Genomic DNA, 17,468 nt, shown 5'->3' with positions numbered 1-17,468 from the left:
GAGAAGCAACATCCTGGAGCTTTCTCAGTGGAGAGTCATTTGACAAGGCCTCAAAAAATACAACAATATCCAGAAGATACCATTTGCCTCCGCCCTGGAGAGCTTAAGCGTGAAATTACTGTGTGGAACTGAAGAACTTCTGCCATTTCCACATGGAAGTATCACGATGCAGACTAGCTATATACCATTATTTTTATGTAGCCTACTCTAATCTATGCATTGCCTATTCAACAGGACATACAGAAAAGTGTGGGCTTGGGGGAGGGGAGGTTAAAGCATCCCAAACAAATAAGAGAAAATATTTTCTAGTTGAGTAACCCACATCATGACTGTGCATTGCTTAAAGGTATTTACCCCATTTCAAAATCACTTGACACAAGTCACACACATAATCAGCTATTTAAGACCTGTAACGTGGATTGCGGGGCTCTATGCTTTCATAATGCCAAGAAATAATCACTTATAACAACAGATACTGTAATTAAGGAATCATGAAACAACAGAGACGGCAGTTTCAAGTTTGTCTTTCCTCTCTTTCTCCATCTCTTTCTGTAAGGTGATAGGAGCATGCTTTCAGCAAGTGGAGCAAGCAGAGAGCCTGCATGTATAAATGGACCAGCACTCAGAGTCTGAAATACACTGCTTACACATGTGGCTGTTCTTGGAAGTCAACCATTTCTGCAAGTTATTCTCAAGAGGCACAATGTACTATAAGCACTTAAGAAATGTGTTACACTGTGACTGGAACCAAGATGAAATAGCAATATTAAAAGAGATGGTTTAGTTTATGTAGTGGCCAACTATGCCATTAAACTAGAACAATGGAGATGATGGGGAGGCAGGAATGTTCTCCAGTGTGATTTATTCCTTTCCAGTAGCAGTGGAAATTTTTCCTATAGGCCTGAAAATGACCCTGTCTGCCAAATAGAAGTCAGCATTAAGATGTAAGAGTTCTGTTAGATTAATCACCTCGGGATACTCTGCTCTCACACAGCACAGGGATCTCAAAGCACTTTGCCAGAACAGGTCAAAACTCAGCCTCCCAGCCCCGCAAAGACCATGCCTTAGCATCATTGTTGTCAGTCACTTCAGAAAGGGGGAAACTGAGACTTGAAGACTTGATTAAAAACATGCAAAGGCAGCTCTATGACAGAGTCAAGAGCGAAACAAAGGCTTCCTTGATCCTATGCTTTACAGGAAACGTGCATCTCCCTTGGAAGGATCATTGTTTATTGCAGCTGAGAGCAACCGGGTCAGCCAAGGCAAGAGGAAATGTTGTTGGGCAATGGTTATCAGGCAAAAGATATAATGCTACTTCCACTTCTGCCAGCCAATTAGACCTGTTCTGCCCGATGACACATGTGGGAAACGCTGGGTCTTTTAGAATAAGCCAGGGTTTGGCACCTAAGTCCTGCTGATTTTATACACCTGCATCAGCTACACACACAGTGACCCTGTGCATCTACCTGCTCTTTGTGCTTCTGTGCTCTGACATTATGGGAATTGCCATACTAGAAGCTGCCCTATGGCCCACACAGAATATGAAGAGAGCCCCAAAATGCCTCCTGATCAGACCCCTTCTCCACACAAGGACGGTGAGTCCAGAGTCCTCCAAGGGGCCTACGGAGAAGGATAATAGAGGTGGTTTGAAATGTTACCCCTAGAAAGAGACATATCTGACTACAAAAGACACCTTCTGCACACTGATCTTTTAATGACCCCTCAAATGACAAATGACTGAAGGCCCAGCAGGAAGAACAGACTGAAGCCCCATGCCCAGCCCTTCCCAATTCTCAGCACTGCACTCCCCCCCTCTTTGCAGCCTGGCACACCGAGAGTGGGACCACGTGCAGCTGCACGGGCTACACTCCTCACAGTCACCTCCCTCAAAAACAGCTCCTACCCACTTCCTTCCTCTGCAGAGTAACGAGGCGCTCTTCAGCCTTGTGCTGTCTCTCCCAGCAGTCTGGTTCCAATCTCGGGGATGCCACATCAGACAGCTACCCCTGAGCAACGACATATGTGGCCAGAGGTCCTCCCGCTGCACCGCAGCAGCCACGCAGGTGCTGAAATCTCCCCCCGCCCTGGTCCTGAACTGCAGAGTCAGCTCGCAGGGACAGAGAGCAACTAGGACAGTTCAATCAGAGCCAGGATGAAGTGCCAGGCAGAAACACACAGATGCTGAGATACCAGCCAGCTGATGTACAGCGAACGCCTCATTTTCCAATGCATAGAGCCCACCTCTTCCTTTAATCTCTCTCAGTGCTGTGGCAGCGCAACGCTGCTGGGAAAGCTAAACAAAGACTAAACAAAGTTCTCTCTCCTGATGAAGCTGTGCTATGAATTACTCATTAGATCTGACCTCTCCACTCCAAGAAAAACCCCTCCTGACCTCAGAAGTGTTTTGCCTGAAGGAGTACACCCAAAGTTGACATAGTGAAGCTAAGCTTTTGCTGCCTAAAAACCAAGGCCTCCCTTCCCAACATGTTTTAAAATAACATGAAACACATCATGAATTCAGTTAAGGCTTCCACTTCAGGTATTTCCACTTTTACAATGTAAACTATGTCCAGGGCAGACTGAGGTTTTTTGTTTGTATTTTTTCCTCCTAAAAAAGAAACCTACACAAGAGATGATAATCTCTTCCTACACAAAATCTGTTTGTTTTGTACATATTGCTGGGTTGCTCTCATTCAATTCCAATGCTAATCGTCAAAAGCAGATACCAAACTTGCTCACATTTCTCTTGCACTGGCAAGGAAAAAAGAGGAGATCAGCTGACTGCGTGCAAGCATTTAGCAACCTGCCTGTGCTATCAGTGTCCTCCGTGAGTGATGGGTGTTTCACAATCGGAAATATGAGCAACTGCCCCAGCTGTGTAGTGCTCAGCCAGCAGCTACAAAAGTGTGGTCCAGACTCAGGAGAAAAGAAAGACAGGACTGTGTCAACACTTTCATCCCAAGGCGTGCTCTGATTTTCAGTAGGACAAGTGCATCTTTTATGGTATCACAGTATACACCATTTCTAGGAGCAGGAACTGGCACAGACTAACCTCTCCACCTCTCCACATCAAGAACTAGTAGCTGCTAATCAAAAAACAACTGGAGCTCACAATGTGATAAGGAAGCCTGCTCTTGACCCACACAACTACTTCCCCCCTTTTAAGAGACTGAAGTAACCTCCCGGGGTGCTGCTTTGCTGCTGGGAGAAGCACTGCTCTGGAGCCTCTGTGGAGCTCGAGTATGGCACCAGAGCTCTTCATGGGAGCAGAAGCAAGACCCGTTCAAGTGTTTTCACTCAAAATTCAAGCTTCTGCTTCCCAATCCTGACGCTTCCCGCAGGGATCAGTCACTGCCCTGTCAGCTGTCTCAACTGCAGCCTGACAGTTTTAAGGGATACCTTCAGAAACACACACACACGCACACACATCCCTTGTCCCAAAGTTGCTACGGTTTGCTTAAAATAAATAAACCCCCAAGACCTGGCTACATTTGCCAGTGATTCAGAAGAATGAAATTGGGGTCTCTGTGTCAGTGGGTCTGCCAAGCCTGCGTGACAGCACACTCTGTACAGCCAGCTTCAGCTGCTCCCACCACCGATACATCAGTTTTGCTCCCTGTTGTTTGCAAGGAGAGCCCAGGCAGCAACAGGGGAATAAAAACAAACTGTAGATACAGGATGTATTATGAAACATCAGGCACTGGTTGGAGGATTTGAGGGGAAATAAGGGAAAATGTAATAAATTATTTTCAACTCCTCTTTTCAAACATATGTGGAGAATCATTGGGGTTTAACCAGGAGAGTGTGAGTTTCAATTTCACAATAGTAACAGTGGGCTTGGGTAGGTACATTGTACTGTATAAAACAAACTGCTGCTCTTCCATGCATAAAAGAAGGCAGCAGGAGACAGAGTATCACACACAGTACTGCCTAAAGCATGCTGGCTATGTCAACAGATTATCTCGCTTTGGACTGTCTGGACTGTTACTAATATGCAACTGAATATGCAACTGATCCAACAACAACGATGCTATGAAATTAATTTTTTTAATGAAGTTATATTAACCTCTTCAGTTTAATTAGCATGTTAAAAATACAGAAGGAAAGCAGATGTGACCATCATGGATGTGCGAGCTGAATATTAATAACAAAAAGCATCCCCTCCCCCTCAGAGGATAAAGCAAAGTTGGATCGGTCATTTTGCAAATTAAATCCTGAACGTGTTCGCACTGTAGCTGTCAATAAACCTCCTGTGTGTGTGCACATATGCACACAAAGCTGAAGCCAAAACAATTTTACTAGGGTAAACCTTTAAAGATCCAGCCCCGGTCCAGCTGGATGACAATGCTACAGCCCGAGTGCTCCCCTGAAGCCCTACCATCCACATTTCTCCCGACACACACTTCTAAGGAAAAATTAAATTAACATCCCAAACTATCACTTATTGGAGACCTAATACATACTACCCTTACGCTAGCCAAGACTAAAGTGAATGCTGGCACGATGAAATCCAGTGGCTCGTTATTCTTATACCGATAGTGCCACGGGTCCGTGCGCTGCATTAGCACCACATGTCATCCCAGCCACACTCCACTATTCCTACCCACCAGCCGATTTTTTTTTTTCTTTTAAAGAGACACTAGTTTCCAGAATTTCGCCTGGCGTATCACCTCTGCCAGAAAACCACATCAAGAAACAGGATTGTCTCACAATGTCCTGCTGTAATGAGGAATCCTGTCTTTCCTTTTCCCTCTGTATTCCAGCTGATAACTATTTATAGATCTATGCGTTTGGGCTCATAGTTCATTTTATACAACTCTTTTCTCTGTAACCTACTCTTCTCCTTGGTCTTATTTATTCATGCCACCAGTCATCATTTTAATGCATTCATAATACTTGATTTCCATCTTTAAAGTATCCTAATTCTGTCTGCATATTAACCCTACGGTGCCTCAAAACACACTGGTTTACTGGAACTAGCCTAAGGCGTCATTGTTTTAAGATACAGCAAGAAGTGTGTGTTTCTCCCCACCTTCTAAAAAAAAAAGAAAAAAAAAGACTGAAAAATAAGTCACCTCCCTAGTTACAGAATTTAGACTAAAAGCTTTTGCTAGTGCTTCCGCACACCTGCCCCCCCATCTCTGATTTAAGCTACAATTTTTGTTGACATATACTAATTACCTGAAAATAAGAATGATCTATTCCATTTCCACCAGCTGCCAGTTGTCAGCACTGGCTGGAAGTGATCAGCCTTGTTTAAAAGAACAAAAAGAAAAATCTAAGCTCAAAAATAAAATAAAAATAGTAGTCATCATAAAAACAAAACCCTAAAGAATGCCACCGGATCTCAGGTGCTGCCAGGCGTGCTCAGAAAGGGCTGAAGGCAGACAGATTTGAATGGACTGCTCAGTTTGTCATGGCAAAAAATACAGAGATTTAAAGGTCTACCCACGCGGAAAAAAAAGAACCACCAAAAAAACCAACCCTGAATTAAAGAACAAAAATAAAACAAAGTCAGAAATGCAGCCCCAATGCATCGACTGTCTGCGCTTAAGAGATTTACAGGAGTAATTTAAATGATTCACCTGCTGCCAGTTTTCCTCCAAGGATGGCAAAGCTGAGAAGTAGCCGGTGTCGTGGACAAGCTGGAGTTCCTGGAATATACTATAACTAGCCAAGACATCCATGCTGCTGCTGAGCAAGACCCTTTCTTTCTGCTTTTGTGTGTGTTTGTTTGCTCGGGTGGGGGGTTGTTTTTGATCATAAAAAAAAAAAGAAGGAGGAAAATCAACCAATGATAGATCCAGCGTCCCTTTGGCTTTGTTTTGTTTCAGTCACACTTCAAAAAAAAGAGAGAGAGAGAGAGAGAGAGAATCAGCGCGGAGGGACGGCGAGGGCCGGGGGCCGGGCCGAGGAGGGCGAGAGGCGCCGGCGCGCACCGACCACCCCGCGGCCGCCACACCGGGGCACGTCCCCGCCACCGCCGCGCACCGCGCAGCCCCGCGCCGCGGCCATGCGCGCTCGTGCCCGCCCTCCCCGCCCCCTCCCCTCTTTATTTTCGGGAACCACATCCCCCACCCCCCACCCCCCGTTTTCCTCTCACCCTCCCTCGGCAAACCCGGCCCGGCCCCCCCGCCGCCACCGCCGCCGCCGCCACCGCCGCCGCCTCACGGCCGCCCCGCCCCCGGCCCCCCCCTCCGCGCGCAGCCGCGCGGCCCACTCAGGCAGCCCGTGACCATGTAGGGTAAACGGCGGGGCGGGAGGGGAGGGCCCGCGGCGCGCCTGAAGTCACTGCCGCCCAATGGCGACGCCGCTCAGGGCGCGGGGGGCGGTGCCGGGCCGCCGCCGGCGGCGCCGATTGGCCGGCAGCGCGGCTCCCGCCTCCTCCCCGCGGCCCGCGAGGCGGCGCGCGGCGAGCTATTTTTAGGGCGCTATATAAGGGGGCGGCGGGGTGCACAGCAGCGGCAGAGCGCGGCGCGCTGAGGGGCGGTGCGGCGGCTTCGCGCTCCGGCCCAGCCGCAGTTACCGGTTTCGGCGGAAAACCGCTGTTCTTGAGAGGTTGGGGGCGCTGAGCGGGGCGGCTGCGGCTGTACTTCTCCCGGCCGCGGGGCTGTCCCGCCGAGGCGTGGGAGCTGGAGGGGATGGGGAAGGGGCCGCGCACTTGGTGCCTACCGAGCAGCCTGCCCTTCCTCTGCTGTGTGCAGCCGTGTACTTCTCTCCAGCCGCTAGCGCTCGAGTCCCCAGGGGCTGAGGGTGGCCAGACCGAGAAAAGCACTTTTTCCTCAGTCACGGATGGCTGGGAAAAGATGTGCAGCTGATGAGGGTGCTGGGAGGAGATAGAGGGGGAATATACCCTGAGCAGGAGCAGCCAGCGTAAGGAGCACGTGCTTGGTGCCAGTGTGTGGAGGCCACAGCAACCTGGCTTCTGAGGCACAGGCAGTGCCGAGTGTTAATCCAGCCAGCCTATCTCCAGAAATGCGTGTGTGCTTATTAAGGCATCTATTGTGGCATTTAACCAGGCTTAGCTGTGAGCCGAGCAGTCTTTGAGTGCTAGTTTTGGTTGGCTAATGAGTTGTTTGACCTTAAATGGTTAGTGTGATGCAGAGCTTCCCCAAAATTGCTCTGGCACTGGGCATGGTTGCATTTCTGCTTTTGGAAGGATTGCAGAACTGAGCGTGCTCATTTAAGGATGATGGGGGGGTTACAGTAATAGAAGAAGTATGTTCTCTTTGTTACCCTTAAATTCAGAGGGCCCTCTAGTCCCACCAGTTGCATTGCCAGGGCCATATACCTAGCCACCAGGCTGCTGGACAAATATCCCCCCAGTGCCATTTTATGGTGGGTTGTCAGCTGTGTGAGTTGGACTGGGTATCAGGGCAAGCAGATGCTGCCAGGGGTTGTAAAACTATCTGGTTTTAAGAGCAGTTGCATCATGCTTTTCTTGCCTTAAGCGACTAAGTTGTCTCTACTTGCTACTGTCTTCCTTCTGCAACCAGATGAGAGTGCCTGGGCCAGACCTCAGCTGGTATAAATTGGTGCAATGCCACTAGTACACACATGTCTCATCCCAGGTGTCCCACTCAGATTGATGTGAAAGGATGAGGCAGCAAAACTCATCAGTGCTAATTAGTTCATGGTATGTTTTCTTTCTTGGTGATGAAGACAAATTGTCTTTTCCAAGACTGGGTCCATGTTAACAATTTTGAAAGCCATGTTTGAAGAAAGCTGCTCAGAATAAACCTCTAAAGAAAGCCCAGATAATGGCTGCACCAACCCCAAATTCTTGTAGGTGCTGGCAAGCATCACTGCTGTAACTTTAGAATAAAGCAGAGTAAGCACTGCACTCTAGTTTGAGGAGTCAAAATCTAGAGGGAAAGGGGGAAACGAAGCTGTTGCTGAAGGAACTGCAGTATTGGGAGAGACTGGACATAGGCAGTTTTCTCAAATAAACGGTCTCACCTCTGCAAAAACACTTTGTGTTTGGGTTCTTGCATTGTAGAAGCAGCGGAGTAGCTTGTGGGAGCTGTTGCTCAGGCTTTGACCCTGAGGCTGCAGGTCTGGATGGTCCAGGGGCAGCTCACTTGAAGATGGCTGTCTCCTGTGAGCTGCTTGTGAAAACAATGCCTGCTTCCTAGCCTTCACCTAGGGAGCCGCAGGTTATCTCAAACAAGACCATTTCCAGCACCTTTAGCTTAGCAGAAAAGCTAGGTGTGAGGCTGGATGTGAATAATAAACTGCTCTTTCTCATAAATATACCTATAAATGTGTAAATGTATGCGTTAGCGGGAAGATGAGAGGGAAGGTTAGCGCAGCGAGCACTGCTGGAAAGGTCTTACAGACTGTCGTTACCAATTCCAAGCATGCCTCAATCTGGCAAAGCGACACCTTTCCTGGGCACCTTGGGAAGGGAAAACTTAAAGACAGGAGAGGAGAGAGCTGGACTAAGGTGGTCAGATCTGGAAAGAAGCAGCACTTGGGTATCATAACACAGCTCCCGTATTGAAAGGGTTTTGCAAGAAATACCTGTTTCAGAAAAGGTTTCAATAAGCATTTATCCTTAAGAGCTTGTCAGAACAAGGCCATATGCATATGCAGAGGCTTTTTCTGACCTAGGCAAGGAAGTAGAGGGCAAAAGCAGCAAAGGTTTATGGTACAAGCGATTTAAACATACATTTTTGTCTTCAAATTCTGTAACTCCCGTGTCTGAAAAACATTTTGGTGCTATACTTCTGGCCTTGTTTAGCATAACTACCATTTTAATATGTAGAAAGTTTAGTGCTCTGGTGTCCAAGCTCCCCTCTTAACACTGGCGTGAGAGGAGACCTGGCCTGTACAAGCTGTGGGTTGCTTGTGCTTTGGTTTATTGCGAAGATTGGTGTATACAGGCAGCCCAGGAGTCCCCTCTGCCATGATAGTCACCTCTGCTTGCTACTGAGTAGCTCTCATTTGAATCAATTAAAATCTTTCTACTTGTCGCTCTTGAACTTTCTGCTACAGGACATGTCCTGTAGGAACAGCCACTTCCCTCAGGGTGGAAAGGTTGTTCTCAGTTGTGGAGCTCAGCTGCTTTACACCAGTGAAGAGCCCAGCCTGTGCCCAGGTTGCACTGTAACTGATGGCCAGATCCAGTGAGCAGATGCTGGTCTGCTGCTCTGGCTGGCTTCAGGAGGAATTGTGTCTGAGGGCAGGAGTTTGGCTGTGAGCCTTGAGGTGAAGAGCTGGGCTACAGATCTGGCTGCTTGCCTGGGTGGTTTCCAGGCAGACATTGCATTTTTATTGTCTTGGATATTCTGCTTTGGAGGTCAGTCGAGAAAGCAGGATGGGGTTGTCACTTGGCAGAAGTAGAAAAGTCGAGACAAAAAAATGAACGTGGTAATACACTGGGTATAATGCTGTTGGGCCAACACCTGAGGTAGCATCTACCTGTGCTAATCCAGAGGTAATGGAAGGCAATTTCTACCCAGCTCTCTTTTGTTGCCCAGGCTGTACTGACCTTACTCTTGGCAGATAGCCACTCTCCCTGCGCTGGCCCAACCACACCACCCATCACGGAGAGAAACGCAATCAGACGTGGAGGAGGAGCAATACCTCCCCACCGCTACACAGCTGGGCTCAAGGGCACAGAGGACTACGCAAAAATGCAGGCAAAAGGTGCAGGCTGGACCTGCAGGGAGTAAGGACGGGCATTTCAGCCATAGCACAGATTTGTCCCGTAATGGGTAAAGAGAATAGCCTGGAGAGGGGGAAGATTTTTTAGGCCAGCCCCAAACTTCATCATTTCTGTGACTTGCTGAAATGTCGGGAAGATGCAGGGAGGTGGTACAGCTGGTTATGCAATAGCGCCGGTGGGTCTTGGCACCTGGGAAAAGGGAAGGGGTTGTATTTTTGGCATCAAGGGGCAATGGGAGTGGTTAGTCCTAGTGAAAGGAAAAAAGACATTTCTTTGTTCCTTCTGCTCTTCCAGAGAAAGAGGAAAGGTGACTTCACTGTTTTCTGGGAAGCGCTTTAATTTCTCATTGCCTGCCACAGGACCTCTGGCAACAATCTGTTCTACCCTCTCCAAGTTGGGAGTGCAGAATTACCCCCTGCACTTGGCTGGGTCCCTACAAGCCACTGGTGTGCACAGAATCACAATTTTGGTTGCTCTAGTTGCTTTCCTTTGTGGTATTTCCAGCCTCACTGCCCCCAGGAGCAATGGCGAGGGGTGCATAGTGAGGACCCGACAGGGAACGCTGATTTGCAGGGGACTTTGGGGTGTTGGGTTTGTGTTTCATTGCTCTGGTTTGGGCAGTGACAAGGTGCCATAAAGCCATTGGGTAGTATATCAATTTGTAGTTTAAACATTTCACTGGATACACCTCCTTTGGTACCAATGAAACAGCTACACTGAGATCCCCTGTACACCGCTCATGACGCAGTTTTAAACCCCATGGTCTTTGTAGTCGACAGAAGTGCTAAATACTTTCTCCTGCAGGGGCTAGTTGGTCCAGGTGTCCAGGCTACCAGTTTCTTCTACCATCACATCTGCGTGTTAGGCTGCCAGCTGCATCTCTTCCTCTCCCCCATCTCAGATTGAGAGTTAATACAGCTTTTCTGTGCTTACAAGGGATATTCAGAGGTGTTGGTTCTTCAGTCAGTGTCCCTCCTGGGGAGGAAGAGGCTGTGCCTGCAGGTTGGTAGGGCTGAGGTTGCCACTGGTTGTAAAGCCTTGCAAAGAGCAAAGGGGAGGAAGAGCACTGAGAAGCTTGCTGGAGCGTGCTTGGATTTGCAGCTGCACCCTCTCCAGGAGTGGATGCAGAAAGCTATTGCCGGGGAGTGGAGGTCTCGTGGTGGTGGTGGTTTACGGCCAGGTGGCATGGCTGGAAAAGGCTGCCAGAGGCACAGCGGGAGAGCTCAAAAGCCACCCTGCTGTTCAGAGTTTCCACTTCCCAATACCCGAATGTGTCTGTGCATCTGTGTTCATGTCCACATCTGATGAGAACCAAAATCCCAACAAACATCAAGCAGCTGAAAGGAGGACAACTTCCTTTCCCAGCATGAAGCATCTCTGCAGGCCTCAGACATCCCCCCCTCCCCCTCCAGCTGGATACCTCCCACCCTCCCAACCTCTCACCTCCTCCTCAGACCTCAGCTTCCTGGAGAAAGGCCTCTCCTGTTGGCCCCACGTCCTTCTCCCATCCCTGCACAGCAACATTTCAGTGACCTGGAGGGTAGTTCAGTATTTCACGCTTCCTTTTGGCAGGTGCAGCCCAGAAACAGCATCCCAAGGGCACAGGGGACGGAGGTGGTTTCCCTTCCAGTCTCCATCCTGGGGAGCAGCATGGCTGTAGGTCGCAGCCATCACCCTCACTGGCGCTTGGCTCTGCCTGGATGTGACATGCTGTGAAGCAGGGTGGTGGCATCTCCATGCTGGGCCTGCGTGGGTGGAGGTGCCTCCTGGCCTCCAGTGAGCCATAAGCTGCTCCCCAGATCTGCAGTGACAGAAAAGGACACCAGAGTGTGGCACAGCAGGTTCCTGTGCCTCCCCTCCTTCCTAAAAGCAGGCACCATTTGGCTCCCCTTTCAAATCGGTGCCCTGCGGACATTGCAATGGGTTTAATTGCAGGGCAGCTAACGAGCACCCTCCAGGATTAAAGATGAATGGGTTTAACCCATAATCATAGCTTAAGGCATCCAAAAGTCTCAGTGGACTGTGCAAGTTGATCACCAGCCAGACGCAGAAGATGTTTGGTGGGAAAGCAGGATGTGCCATCCCGAAATGGAAACATTACCCAGCTGAATTCTTTGGGCTGAGACAAAAAACAAAGCCCGATGCTTCAAGGGAAGGTTAGAAATCTCAGCTGAATGGGCCTGATCCGGATCTGGCCTGGAGGCTTCTGACCTGCCGTCCTGAAAAGGCACTGAGCACACTCAGCGTGTAACAGGATTGAGTTTCCACTTTGGGGAAGGAGTCTTCATCTGCTGTGATTTGTTCACGTGCTCTAGGGTTTTCGTATTTCTTGTAATCATCTTTTCCTTACGGCTGTGGCTGTTCGCATTAGGATCGGTCTCTGTCTCCCAGTTTTCAAAGCCAGAACACAAAGCAGTGCTGTCCAGGAGAGCACTGCAGTTATGCTCAGAGCAGTATGGTGATGGGTCAAAGCTTCCAGAGGCAGATAGGTACAACCCTGGTGTTACCAGTGGGAAACACGATTTCCTTTGGGTCCCACCGAGAGCTCAGAACCCATCTGGATCTAACCACTCCCTCTGCTGTCCTTTGAGTCCTCCCTTCTGCCCGAAGTGATCTGTATGTTTCTGAACCTCTTGGCAAGGGCAGTTATCATTGCTATTCTGTTGGTGTTCAGCATCTGATATAAACAGTCTCTGATCATATTAGTAGGCTCTCAGGTACTTCTACACTACAAATAATAAATAATAATGAGCTGCAAGGAAGACCTCTGAGCCTCGGGCTCAGGCTGGACTCTTACGGCTTCCACACGAGGTGTCCGCTTTGTAGACCTTTCTGGGCTGCTGTTGCTAGCAGCGCAGCAATGCTGCTGGAGAGTGGCCTGGGAAGGGGGTCCAAGCAGCCTTGAGAGATGCTGTGCGGCTGTCAGCAGACATGAGAAATACACGTTTGTGTGCTGCGTCTCTGGGTTGGTGGCCTTTTAATGACTGAGTTGGATTGCACTTGGGTAATTTACAGGAAAACTTGCAATAAAATAGGAGAATATTGGCATGGTTCAGCAGATGGTAACCAGGGACTGGCTTGTGTTATTACACACATTACTCTGGACAAAGCGTTGGTTTGCCTTGGCTTTAGCTGGCAAGAACCGTTTTAAGAAGAGCTGGCATCGCAGCGCAGGTAGCACATGCAGCGAGGGGGGCTTGCTGCGCACAGCTCTTCTGCAGCACCGCAGCAAACACCTGCAGCACTTGGTGCCTGCAAGAAGGAGGGGGCTCTCAAGAAAGCAGGGGTTAGAGCAGCATCGCTGGATTTTGTTCCCTAGACTTTTCACAGATGAAGGAAATGCAGTGCATTGAAAGCAAAGCCTGTCTTCAGCTGGAAGCTGCAAGATTCTGACTCTGCTGTTTTCACATCCGCTTGGGGTTTCCCTCTTAGTCCTGTTCCTTATGAGAAGCTGCTGAAAACGTGGCTCTCGCAGTCAAGCACGGATGTGTGAATTAATAAGGAAATGCTGGAGTGCAGGGAGGCAAGCTGAGGCTCTGAGCTCGCCTGCCAGAGTGACTTGTGCTGGGTGTCCCGACGGTGCTTGCCTGCTGCTTTTCATGTTCCCAAACAGAGGTGCATGCAGAATAAAATAAGCTGGCTTGCACAAGCACACGCGTACCCCACACCAGTGGCCAGGCTTCATACAAAGAGACTGGAGCCAAGCTCAACCCCAGGCCAGAGTCCCTGCTCCGGTTTAGCAGTCGGGCTCTGCTGGTGTGACACAGGGGCATCACCTGGGTATCATCACAGCATTTCCCCCTCTAAAGAGCATCTCTTCGGAGACTGCTGTTGTACAAAAAAAGATGGAAACAGCTTTTCCCTTGGGCAGCCCCTTCGCATCCCAACACCAGCTGCACCTCCAGGGCTTCTCCCTCTCTCAGCCTTCACCCTGCTTGAAGACAGACCTTTGAACAAGGCACTGCAGACACAGTCTGTAAAAAAAATTGCTCACAACCGAGCTCTCCTGGGGGCTCAGCCCTCGTCTGCTGGGCAAGTCTGGACTGCTGAAAGGAAAATGGATGTTGTTCAAGCGGGAGAGTTGATCTTTGGGCCTCTCTCCCACCACAGTCTTTGTTCCTTGGTTTTGATTTCCGCTGAGGGTCTACATGGCTCTGTCTATAGCGTGAGCAGCACTCAGCAGAGCATCTCGTACCCGTTCAGCCCGTGTTGCACGCTGCAGCTCTGGGTCAGATGGATACCTGGCTGCTGGTAGAAAGGCAGTAGCACCAAGAGCGCTCCATTCATCTGGGGGTGCTGGTTGCACAACACAAGAGCTCACGGGTTAAATGCAAGAGAGACAAAGCTTAGCCCAAAGTCACAAAGCAAGTCAGAACCCAGAATAAACCCCGTATCCTCTCAAATTGCAAATTAATGCACAGGGACTGGCCTGAACCCGTTACCTGCTCCCTCAGAGCCTTCCATGGCTGGAGAAGACTCCTGGCTGCCCACCTCGATTTGGGACTTGAGGGAGCTCGGCTGAGCTGTCCTTTCCTCTGGGACAGTGCTCGGCAGGGCAGCCAGCAGTTTGTCATCCCTGCCCTTTCTACCCGTAGCAATTCCTGCCACCAGTGAGTAATTGGCTGTTACTATTAAACCCATGGGGAATGTTACGAGATTATTTTATAAGGGGTGGGGGAAATCGTTTTATAAAGTGGAGGTCACCAACACAGCCTCCCTTCTCCTCTTTAACGGGAAGTACACACCTGCAGAAGGCAAGCTGGGAGGTTGTTCTTTCCGAGGAAAGAAATGAAGAGGTCATACAGGTGATAAGTGGTAGGCGAGGAGGTCTGAGTCTTGTTCTGAACCCCCGGCCTTGAGACCTGGTTTGTGGGTGGCCAAGGGTAGAGATGCGGGTGTCATCATTCCTGCCAGAGCTTTGCCAAGCAGAAGGCAGGTGCCCGCCGTGCCTGGTGGATCCATGCTGATTTCTGAAGCCAGGAGCTGAGAGACAGAGAGGCAGAGCCTTGGAGGAGCAAAGGAAGAGGGAGACGCATATCTCACCAGAAACTCTTGCAGATTCTTGGAAGCAAGCGAGTGGGCTCAGCGGCCGCCTCACTCTGACATCACTTTTTCTCCATGGCAACCACAAAGACATCACTGGGTTTTTGACGGGGGAGTCACAAGGGCTTGCGTGGTCTGGACAGGTGATGTACAACGCTGCCTTGCCCTTGCTGTTGGTACAGCTCTTCTGGGGAATGAGCCCTCCCCTGTTCGGATGAGAAGGAAAAGCCCCAGCCCCAAACTCCCCACCCTTCAGCTCCTCCGCCCTGGGCAGACCCAGGTTCAGCAGGGGCTGCCTGGGGAAACTGCACGTGGGGGCTGAACCTCTGCCCTCTTGCATTTTTCAAGTGTGTAGTCCTGCTGCAGAGAGTGCCCTGGGAAACCGTGACTCATCCCGTTCTGGGCAGAGCCACTACAGCATGCATTTATTTTTAATCATTTTCATGAACCTATTCACTGAATTCTGCACAAATTTGGATGTGGTTTTGGTAAGTTGCCATGATGAAGGTTAGCGGAGTATTCCTGCAAAAACTTTCACCCAGCACTTGTGGTGTTAAGTGTGACCGTGACTTTATAAGCCGGTGGGATTGCTCCTGCTGTGCCAAAACCGGGGATGCATAGTCCTTCTCCTTAAGGAGAGCGACTGCTGCAGGAGCTTGTTCCAGATCCCTTTGAAGTCAATGGCAAATTTCCCATTGGCTTAAGTAGGAACATGTGTTTCAAGAAATGAATAATATGAAACTTGAGAAGTGAGGAGCAGTATGGTCAGGGCATGGCCTGGTTTGACCTGGAGACTCAACTTGTGTTTTACTGCTACGTCTGCCTCCATCTCTCAGCCGTAGAGTAAGCGGTACAAGTTTGATTTGTGTTGAAGAAAGCCACGTACTATTATTAGTAACCTACATTATTAGCATTAATTGGATTAGGACTGATAAACTATGGAGGTTTCTTTGTTTTCTACCGGTAATTTCCACTTTAAATTGGGCTTGGACAGATTGTGTGTCAGAGCACGCAGCCCCTGTATTTGTCATGCATGTTTTGTTCCTGCTTTGGACAAGCTGGTAGAAAAGTCTAGGAACACAAAATGAAGCGGTCTTTGGAAAGAAAACCTTAAATACAGGCTTGTTGAAGAAGCTGGTGTTTTCTCCTTCAGAGCAGAGTAGCCAGTTAATAAAATTACATTGATGTTATCGCGGTGGGTTGATCCTTATGGCTGACATGGTGCACGTCCCCGCGCACAGTGCTCGCTGGCTGCAGGAAAGGGGGTGAAGATCCCCCAAGCCCCCAAATAGGCAGGCACCGTGGGAGGGTTTCAGCACAGCGTGGTACTCAGCTTAGCCCACGTGGTCACCCCCTGTGTCGGCGCAGGACCACCGCAGACCTTGGTTGCTGCTGCACCAGGAGGCAGTGCTGGGGTCTCTAGCCGGGGCTAAGTTGTCTAAGCGTTCTAATAAAAGCCACTGGTCCTAATGTTGCGGATTTGTAAAACAGCGCAGAGGCAGCCTGTAGGGCAGGGCTGCAGCTGTGTGGTCGTGGTGCGGGGTACCGGGTAGCTCAGCAGTGCTTTGCAGGGCATGGTGGTGGAGGCATCTCCATGCGGGACTGCAGAAGCAACGCGCCATGGCCGTGGCAGGCAGCTACAGCCGCCCGGCCTCAGAAGAGCACCAGCCACCGCGGGTCCAGCTGCGTGGGGCAGCACTGCTAGGCGAGCCCCGCCTGCGCGGCAAGCTCTGGCATGGCCCTCACCGGCCAGGCCACCGCGGCGAGGGCAGGGGCTCCCGTCCCCTCAGGACCCGCCGCCCGAGGGCCGTGTCCTCCCTGCTAGACCAGTGGGAGTCCAGAGGGGCATCGCCATTTGTCTTGCCATTGATTGCAGGATGAATGCTTATTGAAACAATTGCCTCTAATAGCTCGGGAGAGGCCGTTACGGCCTGCCCGGGCAGTGATCTACAGATAATGGCTCCCTCCGAGATTTCCGTGCTCTCCTGCAATCCCCACACACGGTGCGTTAAAGCTGACCTGCAAAGAAAAATGTTTTATTTTTTCTCTCTCTCTTCTTCTTTCCTTTTTTTTAAAGAAAGTCCTTGTAGAGTTTTATGAAATACCAGTGTTATTGGTGCATTGCTCATTGCTTCTTAGTGGTAGCACCAAAGGGTGAGCCTTGCTTTTTGTGGAGTGGGGAGACAAACTTGCTTATTTTTTACCTTAGGAGCAGGGGGACTGTTGAGTCCAGCCTCCACTGAGCGGAGGGAGTGTGTGGGTCTCGGGCAGGGCGTCCGAATCCTTAACTGGAGGGACAGAGGTGCCGAGCGTGACCAGAGGCACCTTCTCTCCCAAGCCCTTCAGCAGGACCGGCTGCAAAGGTCTCCAGCAGAAGTGAATTTTCATCCAAAGAACATGCAGCTTTTTTTGAAATTGAGGCATTTCGTGAGAATGCGCCAATCTGGACATAATTTTCAGCAGGAAAGTCAAAGTGAATCATTTGGGCTTTTCTGTTTTGTGTTGATAATGGTGAATTGTCTTGTTTTGACAGAGACAGAATTGTCATTTCTATGATGCAAAAATGTTTTACTTCCACCTTCTCATTTTCCTACATTTTCTGCTAGCTATAAATACACTGTTCATAACAGTTACTAATTTATCATTTTCTTTTTCTAGATTATATTTAATACGGTATCTAATTTTTTATATATGCTGTTGTGTTTTGAAATCTAAGCCAAGTGTCTTTTTATTTTAGTCAAATGAAACAAAATTA

The 17,468-nt window shown here is 49.6% G+C and overlaps 1 protein-coding gene across 3 annotated transcripts in view; it reads right to left on the bottom strand.

Annotated features, from left to right (window-relative positions):
- KLF7 (KLF transcription factor 7) overlaps positions 1-6,127 on the bottom strand; it is a 57,044-nt gene extending 50,917 nt beyond the window's left edge. For 2 of the 3 annotated variants that reach the window (XM_075512404.1, XM_075512406.1), the window contains exon 1: positions 5,586-6,018. In XM_075512404.1, the coding sequence (XP_075368519.1) occupies positions 5,586-5,687 (102 nt within the window). In that variant the 5' untranslated portion in view covers positions 5,688-6,018. Of the gene's footprint in view, positions 1-5,585; positions 6,019-6,103 lie in introns of those variants that run through there. The other variant, XM_075512405.1, reaches the window with a different exon arrangement.
- Positions 6,128-17,468: the final 11,341 nt, after the last annotated feature.

Source organism: Mycteria americana, chromosome 9, assembly GCF_035582795.1.
Source record: "Mycteria americana isolate JAX WOST 10 ecotype Jacksonville Zoo and Gardens chromosome 9, USCA_MyAme_1.0, whole genome shotgun sequence".
Taxonomy (NCBI): Eukaryota; Metazoa; Chordata; class Aves; order Ciconiiformes; family Ciconiidae; genus Mycteria; species Mycteria americana.
The sequence above is the reverse complement of the archived record's forward strand: the minus strand, read 5'-3'. Positions and strand labels throughout refer to the sequence as shown.